We start from the raw sequence: 17868 nt of genomic DNA, 5'->3' as shown, positions 1-17868 counted from the left end.
TTTTGTTTGTTTTTATGTTTAATAATTTGGTTAAAAAAAATTCAGTCCTTCTGTAGAAAAAAAAAAAAGCTTCATTTGTGTCACGGTTATCTGACATCTGTAACTTTATTTTATTTTTCTGTTGATGCATTTGGTTGAGCACTAGTTTTTTTTTATTGCTCACCGAGCTGACATTCATTGACGTTGTGTGGGCTTTTTAATGACGGTCAACTACTTGTCAGTGGCATTTAAGAGGTTAAACTGATGCGATCAAGACCAATCTCCTAACGCATCAGTTACTTTTGGGTGCTGGCCGTCGGGAGCTGAATCTACTCCATATAGTGATGGCACACAGCCGCCGTACATGTATGGAAGCAATAGGTAAGGGGTGGAAATGAGCATTTTACGAGTCTAGCTTAAAAGGAGAGCGCTCAAGAATAACATTGTATTCAGTAGTGATGAGTGTACATGTTCAGATAAGGAATTATGTTAGAAAGCAGCATGTCTTGCATCTGTCTAACAGCCAAAACACATGCAGGCAATCCCTGCATGTGTTGCGGCTAACAGCCGTGGGGACTAGAACATTTTTCGAGGACGCTGAAGTCAGTAGGTTAGCATACGCGCATGTTCGGCTAATGTTTTATCCAAGCATGTTTGCTCATTGCTATTCAGTCTTGGTCCCGCTGCAGCTTGCACTGAGCAGTGTGAGATCTCAGTAGGGATTATGCAGCCATTATATGCACCTGTGGAAAGGTGATAACTTCTAGTAACTGGAATAGCCTTTTAAACTGTTATACATACGTTCTGAAGCCAGCACCAAGTTTTACTCACGGTGTGATGACCATACACTCCTGATGTTATCAATGATGAGACAAGAATATTATGTTCTAGCTTTAATCTACACAAGCTGATACAATGACGTCCTTCTCGCTGCTAGGTGTACTTTGACTACATGCGGAGCTGGATCCAAATGTTGCAGCAGTTACCTCAGGCATCGCACAGCCTGAAGAACCTTCTGGAGGAAGAATGGAATTTCACCAAAGAAATTACTCCCTACATACGGGGAGGAGAAGCTCAGGCTGGGAAACTCTTCTGGTAGGAAAGACATTGTGGTTTATGGCTATAAAGTTTTGAGGCCAGGTTATTAAACTTATTCCACATCAACAGGACATATGATGGACGATGACCTCCCACTTGCCCTAACGATTTTTACCCCTGCTCCGTTCATTCTCTATGGGACTAGAGGATATAGCCAACTGTCAATCACCTGGTGAACTATAAGTTATCCTCTCTTGCTAGCCCCTAATTAAAATTTAGTGTGACCTCAGTACCCCACAGAGTCCTAATCATTTCCATCAACTAGTGACTAGTCTTATTAAATATTGTTTAATATCACATAACACTGTAAAGAAAGAGGAGCCAGAGAGAAATGTGCCCTGAAATATGTACACCACGGAGGTAGTAAAGTGAAGCTCTAATTTAAAAAAAAAAAAAAAAAATATATATATATATATATATATATATATATATATATATATATATATATATATATATATATCTATCTTAGCCAACGTATTTGACCAGAACACCAATAATTAGAAGAACAAAACTAGGAAAGAATTACCGGTATTTGACTTTATATTTTTTAGTTGATCTGGTACGGACACTGTGGAAGCTGATAACTCCTCACATTACCAGCCAATAAAATGTGGATATATAGTGGATTAGTGATGGCATATGCCCAGTAACAGAAGAATGGGGAGGTTGGATTTTAAGCTTTCCTGTGTTCTCTGGAGCTGCCGCCAGTCTCCGCTGGCTGCCGCTAATCTCATGTAGAGGAAAAGGAGCAGCAATTGGAATTTGGCAGGTCAGATCCTTCTCCCCCAACACAACGTTTCAGGGAAGAGTTATGAGACTCCAATACACATTAGTTTGCCAGGCTTTAATTGCTAGTATCGGCTAGATATGCCAACGTTAGTCTGTGGGTGGGGGCTTTTATTCCCTCTCCCCATTCAAAACACAAGGTTGCACTTTTTTTTTTTTTTTTTTTTTTTTTAACATGTATGGCCTTAATGCCCCCCATACACATTAGATAGCTGACTCTTCTGGTTCTGACATAGAAATGCTAGGTTTGGTATAGTGTCCCTGTGTTCTTTGAGGGAGCTACTGCCAAACTATTCTGACGACAACAGATTATTTCCACGCAGAACAAAAGGATCGGCTGTTAAATTTCAACAGGCTATTCTCCTCTCCCAAGCATCATCTGTTAGTGACCGTCTAAGCCCCCCATACACATTATGTTAAGGGTGCCATAAGGCATTGGTGCCTGTGATCTGTAATGAATCTGTTAATTGGGTCAAATTTGCGTTACCCAGGTAAGAGAGGACCCGCACTTAGTGGCGAATAAACATAAGCCTAATAGGAAAATAACACCGAAAGAAAACACCAGCGATTAAGGAAGGGGGCAATCCTTAGAGAAGGATGACAGGAGGCAACTGGTGATCCTACTCCCTTATGAAATACTAATAGCGGGGGAGTGTGACTGCACAATCCGAGGCCTGCCTAAAACTCTCCACATTATTGCTTGGCTGTGGTGAATGTACCGTAGACCATGTGCATTGACAGGCGTGCCTTGACTTTAGTAAAATCCATCCTTTTTATTTTCAAAGCATAGTCTATAATAGGTTTATTAGCCTAAAGTGAAAACATGTTTTTGCAGTTGTCAATAAAAATGTTTGGCTCTACAACACTGCAGAATGCATTACCGGTGAATGTCAGTGAGCTGGTCTAGTGGCGGGGCCTGTAACCCTTATATTGTGCTTTTAGCGATATTGCAGGGATGCTGCTGAAGTCTACAGGGAAGTTTCTGGACACTGGTTTACAGGAGAGCTGTGATGAATTTTGGGCCAGTACTGATGACAGCAGCGTCTCTGATGAAATAAGGTAAGTTTAGCATGGTGGGGAGTTTTCTATTATAGAAATGGCAAATTCTTCATAAAGGATGTTCTGTTATTCAGGATGGTGCATATTTGTCTTGAACAGCAGGAGTCAATAGTTTTACTATAAATTTATATGTATATCATATTGTATTATTTAAACACTAGAACAGTTTTTTTTTAAATTTTTTTATTTTTACATATTTCAGACTTACAAAACGGCCCCTCCTCAATCAGTATTTTTCTCCCTTTATAAAATAACACTTACTCTCTCTCCTTTTGGTGGTAACACCGTTCCAATGGTGTCGACAATGGCTCTCCCGGGGATCATGTGACGTTGCTTTACGTGATCCTTGCGGCTAATCGCCGGCCACTTCATACAACTGTGGTAATTGAGCTGCAGCTCTCCGTTCCGCTGGATGTATGTGATTCGCTAATTATAGGGAGAGTGAAGCAGCCACTGGAATTGCGTGACATAACAATGTCAGGCAATCCCAGCGAGAGCCAGTGCTGACACTGCTGTAACAGCGCCGGCACCAGAGGTGAGTGTAAGTGCTATTTTACTGATGGCCAACCCCTTTAAGAAGGCTGTACAGATAGGCAAGTTAGGAGCGTATGGTTGACAATAACAATGTGGTGTATACACAGGGGCTGTAGAGCCATATTCCATTATAGAGCCAACCTATACCAACTTGGCTCCTCTAAATATAGTCTGTCTGCAATTCCAGTTTTAGATATAAAGTTCTGTGCTGATTAATGAAGTAATTTATCCTTGGGTAACTAATGTATCCTTACAGGGACTTTGTCAGCACAGAATGACTGTTCATATTATGGAAAGCCGCTCAGTGATTTACATCATGGTCAGTCCTTTAAATACACCTTTACACCAGCTTGTTTTCCCTCAATCTCCACCCACCCTCTTCTTTGATTGACAGCTCTGGCTTAATAGAGCCAGAGAAGGGTGGAGATGGATGGAAACCAAGCAGGTGGGAAGGTGCATATAAATGATTGGCTGCCATGAAGCACTGAGCGCCTGTACTTGGTTCAAACAGTCATTCTTTGTTGACACTTCCTTTAAAGGAGTATTCCCATTTCTAAGATCCGATCCCAATATATGGTAGGTGTGCTTGTAATATTGGCAAATACCTCAAATTAGGAATGTAGTATAGTTCTTCTGATAAGCTATGTCGCTTACCCCATGTGCAGGGCATTGCAGTCTCTTAAAACTGATTTGGTTGTAACCATGGATGTTGATTATCAGTAGAAGACTAATAATCCTGCTGCCAGGTAGTCCTCCGTATTCATGAGCTCTATAATTCTGTCCCCACCACCGATGGGCAGCTTTCTGCCGATGCACAGTGTACACAGTTGTCACTTAGTGGTATTGGGTGGGTTATGCAGAGTTCAGCATTCATATCACTGGAAGATCTACAGCAGATAAAACTGATTTTATAAAAACTGCAGCAAGCAGCCCAATAAGTGATACATTGCTGGTATTCGAGTCTCTGCCCCTAAATAATGCTGCTCCTTAGGTGGGATAGCAAAAACCTGGTTGCAAATTCTTTTAATAGGTTACTTTTTATTTTTTTTTTTTTAGCAGAAATATTGTCTTTTATGCAAATAAGAGATTTACTGCTTGTACTAAGCGATGCACCCTGTTATCCCTGCTTGATAATACTTATAACTGTCTTTGTGCTGTCCGCAGGAGATCAGTTATTGAAACCAGCCGTGCCCTGAAAGAACTCTTTCATGAAGCCAGAGAGAGAGCATCCAAAGCTCTTGGTTTTGCTAAAATGTTAAGAAAGGTACTGTACCTCTGTCTGCTTGTTGAACTTATTCCAAGTAGTTTTTGTGTTTTGCTGGTCACCGACTCTCTAGTTATCTCTCGATGATTGACGTTGTATTCCTATCATGAACTTTGGGATATTGCAGCTAGGTGCCGTCAATTAATTGGTGGCGTCCAACCTCTGGGACCCAGAGCGATCCTGAGAACGTGCAGGCACCACTGTACGGGGAGGAACTGTAATGGGGCACAGCACTAAACTATTGTAGAATGGAGAAAATGGTGATGCCTGTGTTTTTCTTAATTCAGTGACCAGTGTGATTATAGAATCTTTTCAAAAAATTCTAGTACATACACATTTCTAGCACTACAAGTCTGTCTTAAATGTAGACTGAATTTTAGACTTGAGAATTGTTAGTTGGTGATTTTAAACAATTTTCATCATGTAAAGAAGCCTTGCGCACGAACAAATAATAATGCAAGAAAGCCAAATTCTTTACAGCGATATCTGCTCCCCATGTGCTTACTAGTTCAGGCCGAAGTTTGCATGTAGCAGCTCTAAAGGAAAAGGCAAGCTTAAAAATTAGGGCATTTCTGTTCCATGTGATTGAATAATGTATTAGCATTGTTTTCCAAGAAGTAGCTGTGGTGTTACGACATTAATGCAAAGTCTAGTAAGCCTGAAGTGGCTGAAGTACATGCATTTAGATTAAAGGGGTGTTCTCAAGTCTAAACGTTATCCCCCATCGACGTGCTGGGGATTCGACCACCATGGCCCACACACCGATCCTGAAAACGGGCTCTGGCTGATTAGAGTGGAGGTCCATCTTGTGCGTTGCCTCTCCATTAATTCTTAATGGGAGCACTGGAAGTTGCCAGTGCAGCACTCTGATTTTCTGTGCTCCTATGAATGATTGGAGAGGCATTACGCATGATCGACCTCCACTCCATTCAGCTAGAGCTTTTCAGAGTCCCAATTCTCTGGATCGACGTGGGTCAATGCCCCCAATGATTGGAAATTATCCTCTATCATTTAGATAGGTGATAACTTTCAAACTTGAGAACACCTCTTTTAAGTTTAGATATTGCAAATCCTGGACACCTGAGCCTTCGTGCCCCAATGCTATAGTCCAAAGGATAGGCTATGTGATTGCATTTTTAAGCTAGTTTTATTTAACTTACCGTAATTTTTCTTTTTCCAGGATTTGGAGATTGCTGCAGAATTTACTTTTTCCACATCTGTGCAAGACTTGTTAACTTACCTAAAATCCAAGAATTATTCAAAGGTAAATGACAGTTTGATGAAGGGACTGCATTTCATACCATACACTTCACTGTACATGTGTGATGTACATATGACTTTTTGACCGAATTGTTAATTTATATAAATTACCATACTCTCTATTTGCCACAAAATGACACCATGATTTAAAAACGGGTATTGGAGATGAAAAATGATTGTAAATAGCAAATAACCCCACCGATCATGAGAAACCGGACTTTGCTGATCATGGGTTTGTATCAAATTTAGAAGTTATTCCCCAGAGGATTGCTTCTAAACTTGGTGAACTCACTAGCCAATTGCCAATATGGGGTGTACATGTATGTGACGGTGCTATTGAGTCGGCTCGCAAGCTTAACCAATTAACCAAAATATCTTTTGGTGCACCGACATAGTAGAATCAACTACCAAAAAAAATATTAAACCCATGTGGAAAGCATGAGCGGGACAGAATAATACAAGCATAGCATAAAAATCACAAGCTTTATTAGAAATGCATCAGAATTTAAAATGTTTTTCATTTTTTTTTTCTTTTAAATCGCCCTCCTTTCCTATATTTAGTATTGTTGCTTCTGTCATCAATAACTAAAAATGTACTAATACATATAGTAAACGCCGTAGGTCACTAGATGACTTTTACTCCTAATGTTTATAGATTAACATTACGAGAAGGCTTCTACACAAAGATGAAAATCTCACAACCAAGTAACCCATATCTATAACGAATCCTTTTTATTTCAGATTGTCACTAAGGCAGCTTATTACTCAGTCTCCATTCACTCTCCAGGAACTATATACTGTTTGTTTAAACCTTTATTAAGCATTGACAAAGCATAACATAACGCATAATTGAGTTAAAAACCTGATGGTTCCGCTATTCAAAATAATGTTTTGTAATTGCTGCTGTAATCTCTGAGCTCACTGCTCAACAGTTACAATTCAATATATAAATTCAGTGTATTCGTTGCGACTGCAGTGATTGCCACTTGTACTCCCTTGAGAACGTCAGTACTTGGCGAAACATGTTAGGGTGGCAGTGTTCTTCTGTCTCCGCTATTTTGCAGTACTGTGAACTGCTTTGCTGTATGTATTCCTTTGACTAGAGAAACTATTTTGGTTTTTGAAGCACCACTCCGTTTTATTTTTAGTTGTGCCTTGAGTGGTGCCACTAATGTTAGTTCCCTGTCCCTAGTAATATACTTACCTGCGGCAGTCTTCCACTTTTCCTGCCGCCGCTTGTGATTGCAGCTTGTAACGGTTACAAGTTTTCAGTGGAAGTCATAGAGAGCCTTGTTTTGTCACCAATAGACTTACACTGTGCAGTAACTCCTGGATTACCCGGCAAACGCTGGAGTGAGCCGGCAGGTCACAAACTGCAGAAATCAACCGGAATAGCTAAATAACAGGTGAAGCTGGCAGCTGGTAAGATTACTGGCAGCTCTACAGTGCTCAAATTAAAATTAAATCCGCAGCACAAACGAACAGTGCACTCTAGTGCCAGAGTGCACTGTCTTTGTGCACATTGCACAGGGACTTGTTTCAGGGAGGTGGCCAGGCAGTGACTGCAGCCTCTGCTCCTTAATGACGCCTCCTTTGATTATCCCAGCATGCACTTGGATTCTCAAACGAAGTATCGCCAGAAAGGATGTTGTACAAAGGAAAAGCGGTTATATAGTGTAGCTCGGGATAGAGAATTTTTTACTCAACTAAATTAGAAAATTTAGATTATGGTATTAAATAGATAGGGGTTTAGGATGAAAATTTAAATTTAATTTTGGACCACCCTTTTAATGTAAATAGTTCACTTAGAATGCATTGAGACTAATTAGGTATTTTATTGCTTTAGTGGCAATCTGAAATAAAAATACTGCACCAAAATGTGGACTGAGCGTCTAATGTTTAGACTGAATGGAGGAATGACTGACCAAAACATTTTCACCATACTGTGGCGCGGACTAACTGCTGGCAGTGTAAACTTCAGACTAGACTTATGGACGGGAGCATGTAGGCTGGAAAAAAAACAATGTATGAGACTGACAATGGTTTATTACTTATCGTTCTCTTCTTTTAGGTCTTAGTTCCTACCCTTGAAAATCTGCATGCGTTCGTGCCAGATAATCTTTCTATAGGAAGAACGGTCATTTTGCAGTTACTGAATGCTGCAGCTGGTGTAGACTGTTCTTCAGACTGTGAAGATGTGGCATATGAGGCCTTCTTGTTGATGACCAAGCACTTTGAGGTGGATCAGCAAGGGGTTGATATCTGGGGTACCTGGGAAGGACAAACTGTGAAAATTGTGCCTCCTGTGGAAACTGCTGACACTCTGAGAAGTATGCAGGTACATGTGTATAACTTTTACAGGTATTCAATCCATATTATTCACTATGTTGTGGTGCTGTCATTTCCTACAGACAAAGCACAGACCAATTCCTTTTTTTATTTTATTTTTTTTACTTTTTCCAATTTTGACAGTTTTGCCCCTAAACCTTTCATTCTAATTTATACCCATAAGGTGGACAATCTACTGCTTGTAGTAATGCAGTCAGCCCATTTGCTTCGCAACAGAAAACTGTTTCAGCATTCTGTCGAGGGCATTCTTTTGCTAGGGCTTGAACAGACATCCAGCCATCCAGTGATTGCAGAAGCTTTGCATCAACTTAAGGTAAGAGCCTTTAAGGTGTGGTCCATTTCTCAGACAATTCATTCTCAATTTCGGTGTTCCCTTTGATAATTTAGCAGCATCTTGTACTTGCTGCCAGTGCCGTTGTAGTGATGTTGGCGCGTGCTCTTCCTGCAGCCAATCAGTGGCCGTTCCCTCTCACTTCCTTCTTATTGTTACTGACATTCGTAGGAAGTCCAGCGAGCAGCAGCTCTCTCTTCTTCTGGTGTCCATTTCATCCAAAGAAAGTGAGCAGCAAGTGGCTGCTGATTGGCTGCAGGGCTGGTGTGACATAACTAACGCACGCAAGCCTCACACTGAAACCACAGTGGTGCTTCAAAAAAGTTTTTTTTTTTTTTTTTCTTTTTTTATCTTTATACTTGACTTCTTCTTAGCCTGCTGCAATCCATGTAAAGCTGAAGCCCTATGTAGCCCGCTCAGTGTTATACTTTACAGAATGCTGTATATCACTCCTGAAAGGTGGTGGCTCTAACTCATATCGCCAAACCTGGTGACAGGTCCCCTTTAACCCCTTTCCAACATTAGGTGTAATAGTATGCCGATGTCAGACTCCCTCCCATATTTTGTATTTTATTTGAGCCTATTAAGTCCCCAGTATATGTTGTATTTTTAAAAACATTCATGATACTGTGCATGTTGAGTGTGGAATTATGGTTCCTGCTCAGGAACTGAACCCAAGCCATAAGCCATACCTGGCAAACGCCGGCTATGTTACACAGCCAGCATCTGCCTGTAGCAGCAGCAATTGTGGAGCGGTCTCTAATCACTGCTGTTAACCCCTTTATTGTTAATTTCTGTGCACCAATCAGCCTTTATCATTAAAGTGCATGGTGTGTGTGTGTGTGTGTATGTATATGTGTGTATATATATAATATATAATATATATATATACACTTTTAATTAACCTATATAGTAAATGCCATAATGTGCATAAAAATCAAAGTTCCAGATTTTCCGTTTTTCGATCGCCATACAGCCACAAAAAACGCAATAAGAATTGATCAAAGTGTTGTATGTATTGTATGTACTCCAAAATGGTATCAATAAAAGCATCAACTTGCCTGCACAATATAATATAAGCTCTCACTGCTCGACTGACAGAAAGATAAGAGTCTAAAAAAAAAGTGACATAAGCCAAATATTTATAATTTTTCAGAATTTTTTTAAATTTTGGTATTGATGTAAGAAGCTTGAATTTGTCTCTTCTGTTACAATAGAGTGATGCCTTAGACCTCTGCAATAAGATCACCAATGCCATAGACCGGGTGGATCAGTTGTACACCTCTGAATTTGAAGCTGAGGTGGATGAATCAGAAACTTCCACTTTGCAGCAATATTATCGAGAAGCCATGATTCAAGGTTACAATTTTGGGTTTGAGGTATGTCCTTCAAATTAAATTTGGAAAAAAATGAAGTGATTTTCATGGTTGGATGGGAATGGAAAAAATGAATCTCTTAAGTAAATATATGCAAATGACAGAAGTTAAAAAATCAGATTGATAGGATGTTTCTTTATGTTTCGTGGTTGAGCACAGTCCACTTGTATGATTTTTTGCTACCAGGACCATTTTCACGCACAACCTGGACTATACAATTAAAAAAATCATACTCTGTTCTCAAACACTATTTTTTAAACTTTTCGCCCATCGCTTTACAATTTGGAAAATTTCATACAAATTCATGTGGCTAAAAGTTGTACGCTTAAAAGTGTAAAATATGCAGAGTGTACACATTAGTTATGCTGATTTCCGTAAGCACTTACCGTATGTACAGATTATCCAGAACCGAATTCACTCAAATCTTTAAGAGGGATGGTAACACGTAGAACCGTTCCTCTATCCACCTCTGGGGTCAGGTAGTTCCCGCAGCCTTTCACGTTTGGCCACAACTGTTCATATAATGGTTTTCCTTATTAGATTGTTCACAGTATTAATTCAGACTGATGGTAACAAAACCACAAAATGGATATATATGATAACGAGTAGAGAAACGTAAATGAAGCAAACCTGAATGTGTAAAATCTTTGATTCCTCAAATTACCCACTTTTACACTGATGACAGCTGACCTTGGCATTCTCTCAAGTAGCATCATCAGGTAGTCACCTGGTAGTTCATCTGTGGAATCATGAGCTTTCAGAAAATGTTTGCCCCAATCAGGTGTGTTTTGTAAAGGCCATGTTTGTACTCAGTGCCATGCAGTGCTGAGCCTTATTCCACTACTATTCTAAGCTAGACTATGACAAGAACTGCTCAGCTAAATAAAGAGAAATGAAAGTCCATCCTTAGTTTAAGAAATGAAGGTCAGTCAATCTGGAAAATTCCTAGAGCTTTGAAGGTATCCGCAAGTGCAGTCATGAAAACCAACAATCGCTATGATGAAACTGGCTCTCATGAGGACCGTCCCAGAGAAAGACGCATTACCTCTGTAACTGATGAATAATCTTCAGAAACCACAAATTGACAACACCTCTGATAACAGCCATCATAAATGATGAATTAAGTTGCGGACACATCTCCACATCAACTGTCCTGCGGCGATTGCAGAAGCAAACCTTAAGGGTATGTGCGCACAGAGTTTTTTGGTGGTGCGGATTTTGTAGTAAAATCCGCAGGACTAAAGTCTTGTGGATTTGCCTGCGGTTTTGCCCTGCGGTTTCACACCTCATAATGGATGAGGTGTGAAACCGCAGCGTTTCTGCACAAAAGAATTTGACATGCTGCGGATTGTAAACCGCAGCAAAACCGCGCGGAAAAATCCGCAACATGTGCACTGCGTTTTCCAGTTTACCATTGAAAACAGTGGTACTGTACAACACACACAAATCTGCTGCGGACCCGCAGGGCCAAAACCGCTGCTGATCCGCAGCAGAATCCGCACCATGTGCACACACCTTTTATGGTCAAATTGCTTCAAAGAAAGTCACTAAGGACAGGAGACAAGAAAAGACTTGTTTTGTATCAATCAACACAAGAACTGAATGTGCATTATTAGATCAGTGGCAATTTGTACTATCGTACCTAAAAGTCTCACATTTTGACTTGTGAGATCAATATCCATTTCTTTGTGAGATGTAGAAAAGGTGAGCAGATGATTTCTACATATCTGTTGCCCACTGGGACAGATTAGAGGTGGGGCTCTGATGGGTTTGGGTCTGCTTTGTAGGTGACTGTTGATTTATTTGAAATTAAAGGTGCACTTGCCCAGCATGGCTAAGATGGCATTCTTCAACAGTATGCCATCCCATCTGGTGTGCACTTAGTGGCACCATCATTTATAATGCAACAGGACAATGACCCATAATACACCTCCAGACTCTGTGACCATAGAGGAGAGCAATGGAGTGCTGCATCAGAGGACACGGCCAACATAATCAACCGATGGTTGTGGATGATGTGGACCACAAAGTGAAGACAAAGTAGCCAACAAGTGCTCCGCACCACTGGGAACTCAAGACTGTTAGAACCCATTCAAAGACACTTCCAGTGAATGAAGCTTCTTGAGAGATTGCCAATGACATAGCAGCCAGTATGCACCCAGTAACTTGGTCAATTGATAATTAGAAGGCAAAACCTGCATAAGGGAATCGAGGTGTGTAATACCGGATACAAGTCATAATTTCTAGAAAGTATTTGTGCACACGATGCTGCACTTTCATTACAACTACTGGGTACCTTCAGAATGCTATTAATATGCAGATTAGCCCGATATCTGCAGGCTAACGGCAATATTGGCCTGACAGGTTTCCTTTATGCAATTAGTAATTTCTCCAGGCTATGTGTAGTAAAATTACTTTTATTTTCTTTGTTAAAACAAGGAAAATTAAAAAGCAGTGTAAAAACAATTATTTTTTTATTTTTTGGAAAAGTCATTGCAGATGTGGACTACATATACCTTTATGCTCGTCAAAAAGAGTAGCTTTAGTGATTTTCTAATCTGGAAGGATTGTGCAGTTATTGGAACTATATTTTTCTTTATAGTTATAAACACAATATAGTAATTTTTGACGCCAGCATTTTTTCATTGGGATAATATGACTTGTATCTTCAATCATTTGAAACAAGCAAGCAGACATTTCTGACCTAAATATTTTTACCTTCAAGTATCACAAAGAAGTTGTCCGTCTGATGTCTGGGAAATTCAGGCATGACATTGGTGACAAATACATCAGCTTTGCCAGAAAGTGGATGAACTATGTGCTGACAAAATGTGAGAGTGGCCGAGGCACCAGACCAAGGTAACATATTTATACATTTCTTTACAAAATTGTGAGTAAGTTCTTTTTTCCAATAGTAAAAAAAAAGAGTGGGCAAATTGTCACCAATTTAGAGTGTAAAATAACTGAACCGCCAGGCTTGCAGATGTCGGCTGTCCCTCATGACGTCAGTGTGGTTACTAAGCGTTCTGGTATGGTTCCCAGTCACAAAGTATACTGGTTCTACAAGCTGGTAAGCTGTCCAGATGGGACAAGCAGTTGATGTAGAAAAGGCATATGGATTGGCTAGACAGCGAAAGTAAAATGTGGACATACACTGTTAGTATTCATGACAATCTGCACTTTTTATAGGTGGGCAACACAAGGATTTGATTATCTTCAAGCAATTGAGCCAGTATTTATTTCAGGCCTTCTGGAGGATGACTTTCTGGTATGTTTTGGGATTTGAGTTGCATGTAGTCTTCTGGAACAATTATATGGTCGGAGTTTTTGTTCTTTCCATTTCTCTTACCTCGCTCACCATCACTGACAATTGTGTGTAGAGCTTGGCCTTATACTGAATCATTTGGAAGCATATTATGAATTGGCAAAATAAGAGTCAGTGCTGCTTTATTTTCCTTTAGTACAGAGCAGATTTCCCTTCAGTTATTAGAAACTATTTTACTAAATTGTTACATTTTTGTAGGGGAAGATTCAAATGTAAAGCATGGAGAATGAAACGAACATAATAATTTGGTGAAGAAGCCGTCCCATAAACCTTTTTCCATACACCTGTGTGTATGCATACATATAGTGTAGTGACAGTGTTTGAATCCACTCTCTTGATTGCCATCTCTTCCGGTATCCAGCGCCATTCCCATTCCCATAGTCTGAGTGATGTCTCGTCAGACTCTCCAGATCACACTGTGCTCTGTTACAATGTAAGCCTATGGTGCATCAGAACAAGGATCCATAGACTTACATTATAAAAGACTTCTGGCTCACACATAAAGTGAACCCGATCATTTTAATTGCCACCACGTGACTCGGAAGAGGAAGGAGCTGGATACTGAAGAAGCGAGCATTAGGTGAGTGTATTTGCACACTGACATTACGGACATGCTTACTCAGCAGATTCTGTGTGTGTGTGTGGATTTCTGGAAGACTGAATGAGTTCGACCAGCAGCTATTAAAGGCATTCTGTTAGCAGGTTTTTGGTATGTAATGTGAGAGCACCTTGATGTAAGGGCTTAGAGCCTGACTCCAGCGATGTCACTTACTGGGCTGTGTTTTTTGTTTCAGCACTAGTCGGGGTTCTGGCCAGGAGTACGCATATCACATACTTGCTGTCACATGACCACCATTTCTGGCGCTGTCACGAGAGATTTCTCACAGCAAGCAGTGTGTGATGTGAGGATTCACAAGTCTGCAGTCACAAAGAGTGACGGCAGATTTGTAGTTTTAGATCGGACAACCCCTTTAATGCTCTTTAAAGGGTTTTTTTAATTTGGAAAGTTATCTACCCTGCAAGTTGTCGAACCCCCAGCGTTTCCGAGAACTGGAACAGAGGTCGATCATCTGCACTATCGCTCCATTCATTCTAATGGTAGTGCCGGAGGTTACAGAGCGCAGCGCTTTTTTGATCTTTGGCGTTCCCATTAGAATGAATGCAGCAGTAGTGCGGATGCTCTTCAGATCCACAGTCTTCAGGATCGGAGAGTACCACAGCGCTTGGACCCCCAGTGATCAGAAAGTTGTTCCCCATCCCGTGGATAGGGAATAAGGTTCAAACCTTAGAGTAGCTAAACTTTTGGGATATTTTATGTTTAATGGCCGTTCTGAACAGATCGGTGGGTCATCCAGTTCTGAGGCCCCTACCAGTCGCTAAACAGGGACCTCCTAGAAGACAAAAGCTCAGGAAGCGGCACAGAGTGGATCGAGTGAGTAGAAAGTCATAGTCTTGTCTCCTGAGCTGTGCATTTCTAAGAGGTTTTTTGAGCAATCGGTGGGGGTCTCGGGTCCCACCCCATGATGCCCCTTCTCTATATTGAGCCAACTTCAAACTCACACCAATCTGCTTTTTATTGCATGTGCCAGTTATGCATTTCCTTAGTTATGTTCTATTTCATTATGCTTGGAATGACTAGACTTTTTGGTTTGTTGTTCAGAGTTTGCAAGCACTTATGAATGAATGCATTGGCCACGTTATTGGAAAACCTCATAGTCCTGTCACCGGCTTATACCTTGGTAAGTTTTTGTTTTTTTCTTTAAGTGGAAAAGAAACGTCAATACTGCCGCTCACGTGTCATATCTGTCCAGAAACAGTACCAGCGCTGCTCGATAGACCTTATTGACTTACAGTGGGTTCCATGGTGTTCTCCTGAAGTATCGCTCTTTGTAAGGCGAACCATAGCACCGCACAGAGCCATCTTTCACATCAAAAACCTAGAATGTGCATTGGCGGCAGCGAGACATGTGGCATATACTGTAAGGTAATCGTTCCGCCATACTTGTCTGTAGCATGGCTCGCACCTGTAACACTGTGAGAAGATTACGAGCGCCGATCCTTTCTCCTGATAGCAGTGCAGTGGAGATCAGAAGTGAATGGGAGATTGTTGTCATATTCGTGTTTCCATGGCACTGACACAAAGAGGAGTTTTACTATAATCGCGTCTTTCATTCTGTGTGATTACATTTGGGCACAGCTGGATCTCTGGAAATTATTTTTCGCAATAAATGTATTGCAAACTGTAATTAACCCTTTAAAGTACAGGGAATATTTTTTGGTTTTGCGCTCCCCCACGTCAGTTTTTCCAAGAGCCATAACTTTTTTTTTTTTTCTTTCTGTCAAAATAGCCTATGAGGGTTTTTTTTTTTTAACCTGACAAGCTGTAATTTTGAATGACTCCATTTTTTTTACCATATAATGTGCTGAAGAGCTGGGAAAAATGCATTTGGGATAAAGTTAAGATAAAGAGAAAAAATGCATTTCTGCCTTTGTTTTTGGGGTTTTGTTTTTGCGGCATTTGTGTGATAAAAATAACATGGCAACATGACTATCCGGGTCAGTGCGAGTACGGTGATGCCAAACTTGCATCAAATTTTTTTCTTTTTCTGTTAGGCTGTGTTCACACGTTGCGTTTTTTTTCGGGGATTTACAAAAAAATCCACTCTAAAAATGCTTAAAATAGCTTCCCATTCATTTTAATGCATTTTGCACTTTTTGTGCATATTGATGAGTTTTTTTCCGCAAAAAAAATGCTTTGCGGTAAAAAACGCGGCATGCTCATTAATTTAGCTCTAAATTACGCATTTCTGGCTATTTTCTATGTGTCTGGGGACGCGCGGGAAAAAGTGCATTAAAAACATGCGTTTTTTGCCCCCAAAAAAGTGCATAAAACGCTTGTTTTCTGGGAAGGAGTCCTGTTTTTATGCAGAAATTATCTGCAAACGTGTGCACATAGCCTTAAAGTGATGGAAAAATAGAACTACACTTACCGGTAGTTGGGTTTCTAAGACCCTCCACGACAGCACATAGGAGGTTGCCTCCCCATCCTGATTAGGGATAGGAAACAAGAGGTTAAATAGCACTCCCCTTCCTCTAATCCCCAGTGTTTTCCAAGGACCACATAGAGTGAATGCTTGAAATATTATTTATTCACATAAGTCACATGAACAAAATTTTGTTAGGGGGGGGGGAATTACCTGTGCTGTCGTGGAGGGTCTTAGAAACCCAACTACCGTTAAGTGTACTTCTATTTTCTCTAATCCCCTCCACGATAGCACATAGGAGGTATGCCAAAGGATAATGGTTTAGGGAGGGACCACGGCTTGCAGGACTTTCCTGCCAAAGGTTAGATTTCGTCCTGACATAAGATCTGATCTATAATGCCTTGTGAAGGTATGGACTGAAGACCAGGTCGCGGCCTTGCAGATCTGCTCAATGGATGCATCAGCTTTTTCTGCCCAGGAGACGGAGACAGCTCTGGTGGAGTTGGCTTTCAGGGATACCAGAGGAGGTAGATCCTGGCTTTTATAAGCGGCCGTTATCGCTTTTTTGATCCAGTTAGCTAAGGAGCTTTTGGACACTTTCTTCCCCTTGTTTGGTCCGCCATACTGAACAAAGAGATTCTGATCTTTCCTCCAAAGTTTTGACTCTTCCAAATAGGTCAGAACTGCTCGCCGGACATCCAGTGAATGGAATCCTCTTTCTCTCTCGTGCCTCGGGCTATCACAGAAGGAGGGGCAGTATTATTTCCTGGGATCTGCGGAAATCTGAAGACACTTTTGGCACAAAGGAAGGGTCTAGCTGAAGAATTAGCCTATCGTCCAGAATTTTTAGATGGGGTTCTCTGATGGACAGAGCCTGAATTTCTCCCACTCTCCTTGCCGTTGTAAGGGCTACGAGTAGTACTGTTTTCCAGGATAGTTTAGCTATCTGGGCCTGGTCGATAGGTTCAAATGGAGGGTTCGTTAGACCCTTTAGTACTATATTCAGGTCCCATGTCGGGGCCATGTTGGATTTATTTGGATGGATTCTGGAAGCTGCTGACATAAACCTCCTGATCCATCGATGCTCTGCCAGGCTTTGATCGAAGAAAGAACTTAGGGCTGATATTTGTACCTTCAAGGTGCTTGGTTTCAGACCCTTGGATAACCCGTCCTGTAAGAAGTCTAGGATCTTTGACACGGGGTGGAAGGGATCTATGGGAGTGGATCCGTACCATGCTGAAAAGGTTTCCTATATTTTGGAATATATGGCATTTGTGATAGCTACACTTCAAAAAAGTAGGAAACCTATCACTGCATCTGAGGCCTCTGGCTTTCTGAATTGTGGTTTCAGAAACCAGGCTGCCAAGCTTAGGCTGTGGGGAGCCGGGTGAAGGATGGGACCTTGATGTAGAAGGTCACGGTCCGTGGGCAGGATCAGGGGACCCTCTGAGTTCATCAGTTTTAGGGCTCCGAACCAGCTCCTTTTTGGCCAGAGAGGGGCGATCAGGATAGTGTTGACCCCG

At 41.0% G+C, this 17868-nt stretch overlaps 1 protein-coding gene across 3 annotated transcripts in view; it reads left to right on the top strand.

Annotated features, from left to right (window-relative positions):
• Positions 1 to 17868, top strand: part of MAP3K4 (mitogen-activated protein kinase kinase kinase 4) — a 141622-nt gene that overhangs the window by 100404 nt on the left and 23350 nt on the right. For all 3 annotated transcript variants that reach the window (XM_073560183.1, XM_073560184.1, XM_073560182.1), the window contains exons 6-15: positions 917 to 1074; positions 2806 to 2922; positions 4621 to 4720; positions 5901 to 5984; positions 8052 to 8318; positions 8493 to 8642; positions 9878 to 10039; positions 12762 to 12895; positions 13226 to 13304; positions 15022 to 15100. In XM_073560183.1, coding sequence (XP_073416284.1) covers positions 917 to 1074; positions 2806 to 2922; positions 4621 to 4720; positions 5901 to 5984; positions 8052 to 8318; positions 8493 to 8642; positions 9878 to 10039; positions 12762 to 12895; positions 13226 to 13304; positions 15022 to 15100 — 1330 coding nt within the window. The remainder of the gene's footprint in view (positions 1 to 916; positions 1075 to 2805; positions 2923 to 4620; positions 4721 to 5900; positions 5985 to 8051; positions 8319 to 8492; positions 8643 to 9877; positions 10040 to 12761; positions 12896 to 13225; positions 13305 to 15021; positions 15101 to 17868) is intronic.

Source organism: Dendrobates tinctorius, unplaced genomic scaffold (genome assembly GCF_039654945.1).
Source record: "Dendrobates tinctorius isolate UK_male_01 unplaced genomic scaffold, ASM3965494v1 ptg000293l, whole genome shotgun sequence".
Classification (NCBI taxonomy): domain Eukaryota; kingdom Metazoa; phylum Chordata; class Amphibia; order Anura; family Dendrobatidae; genus Dendrobates; species Dendrobates tinctorius.
The sequence above is the reverse complement of the archived record's forward strand: the minus strand, read 5'-3'. Positions and strand labels throughout refer to the sequence as shown.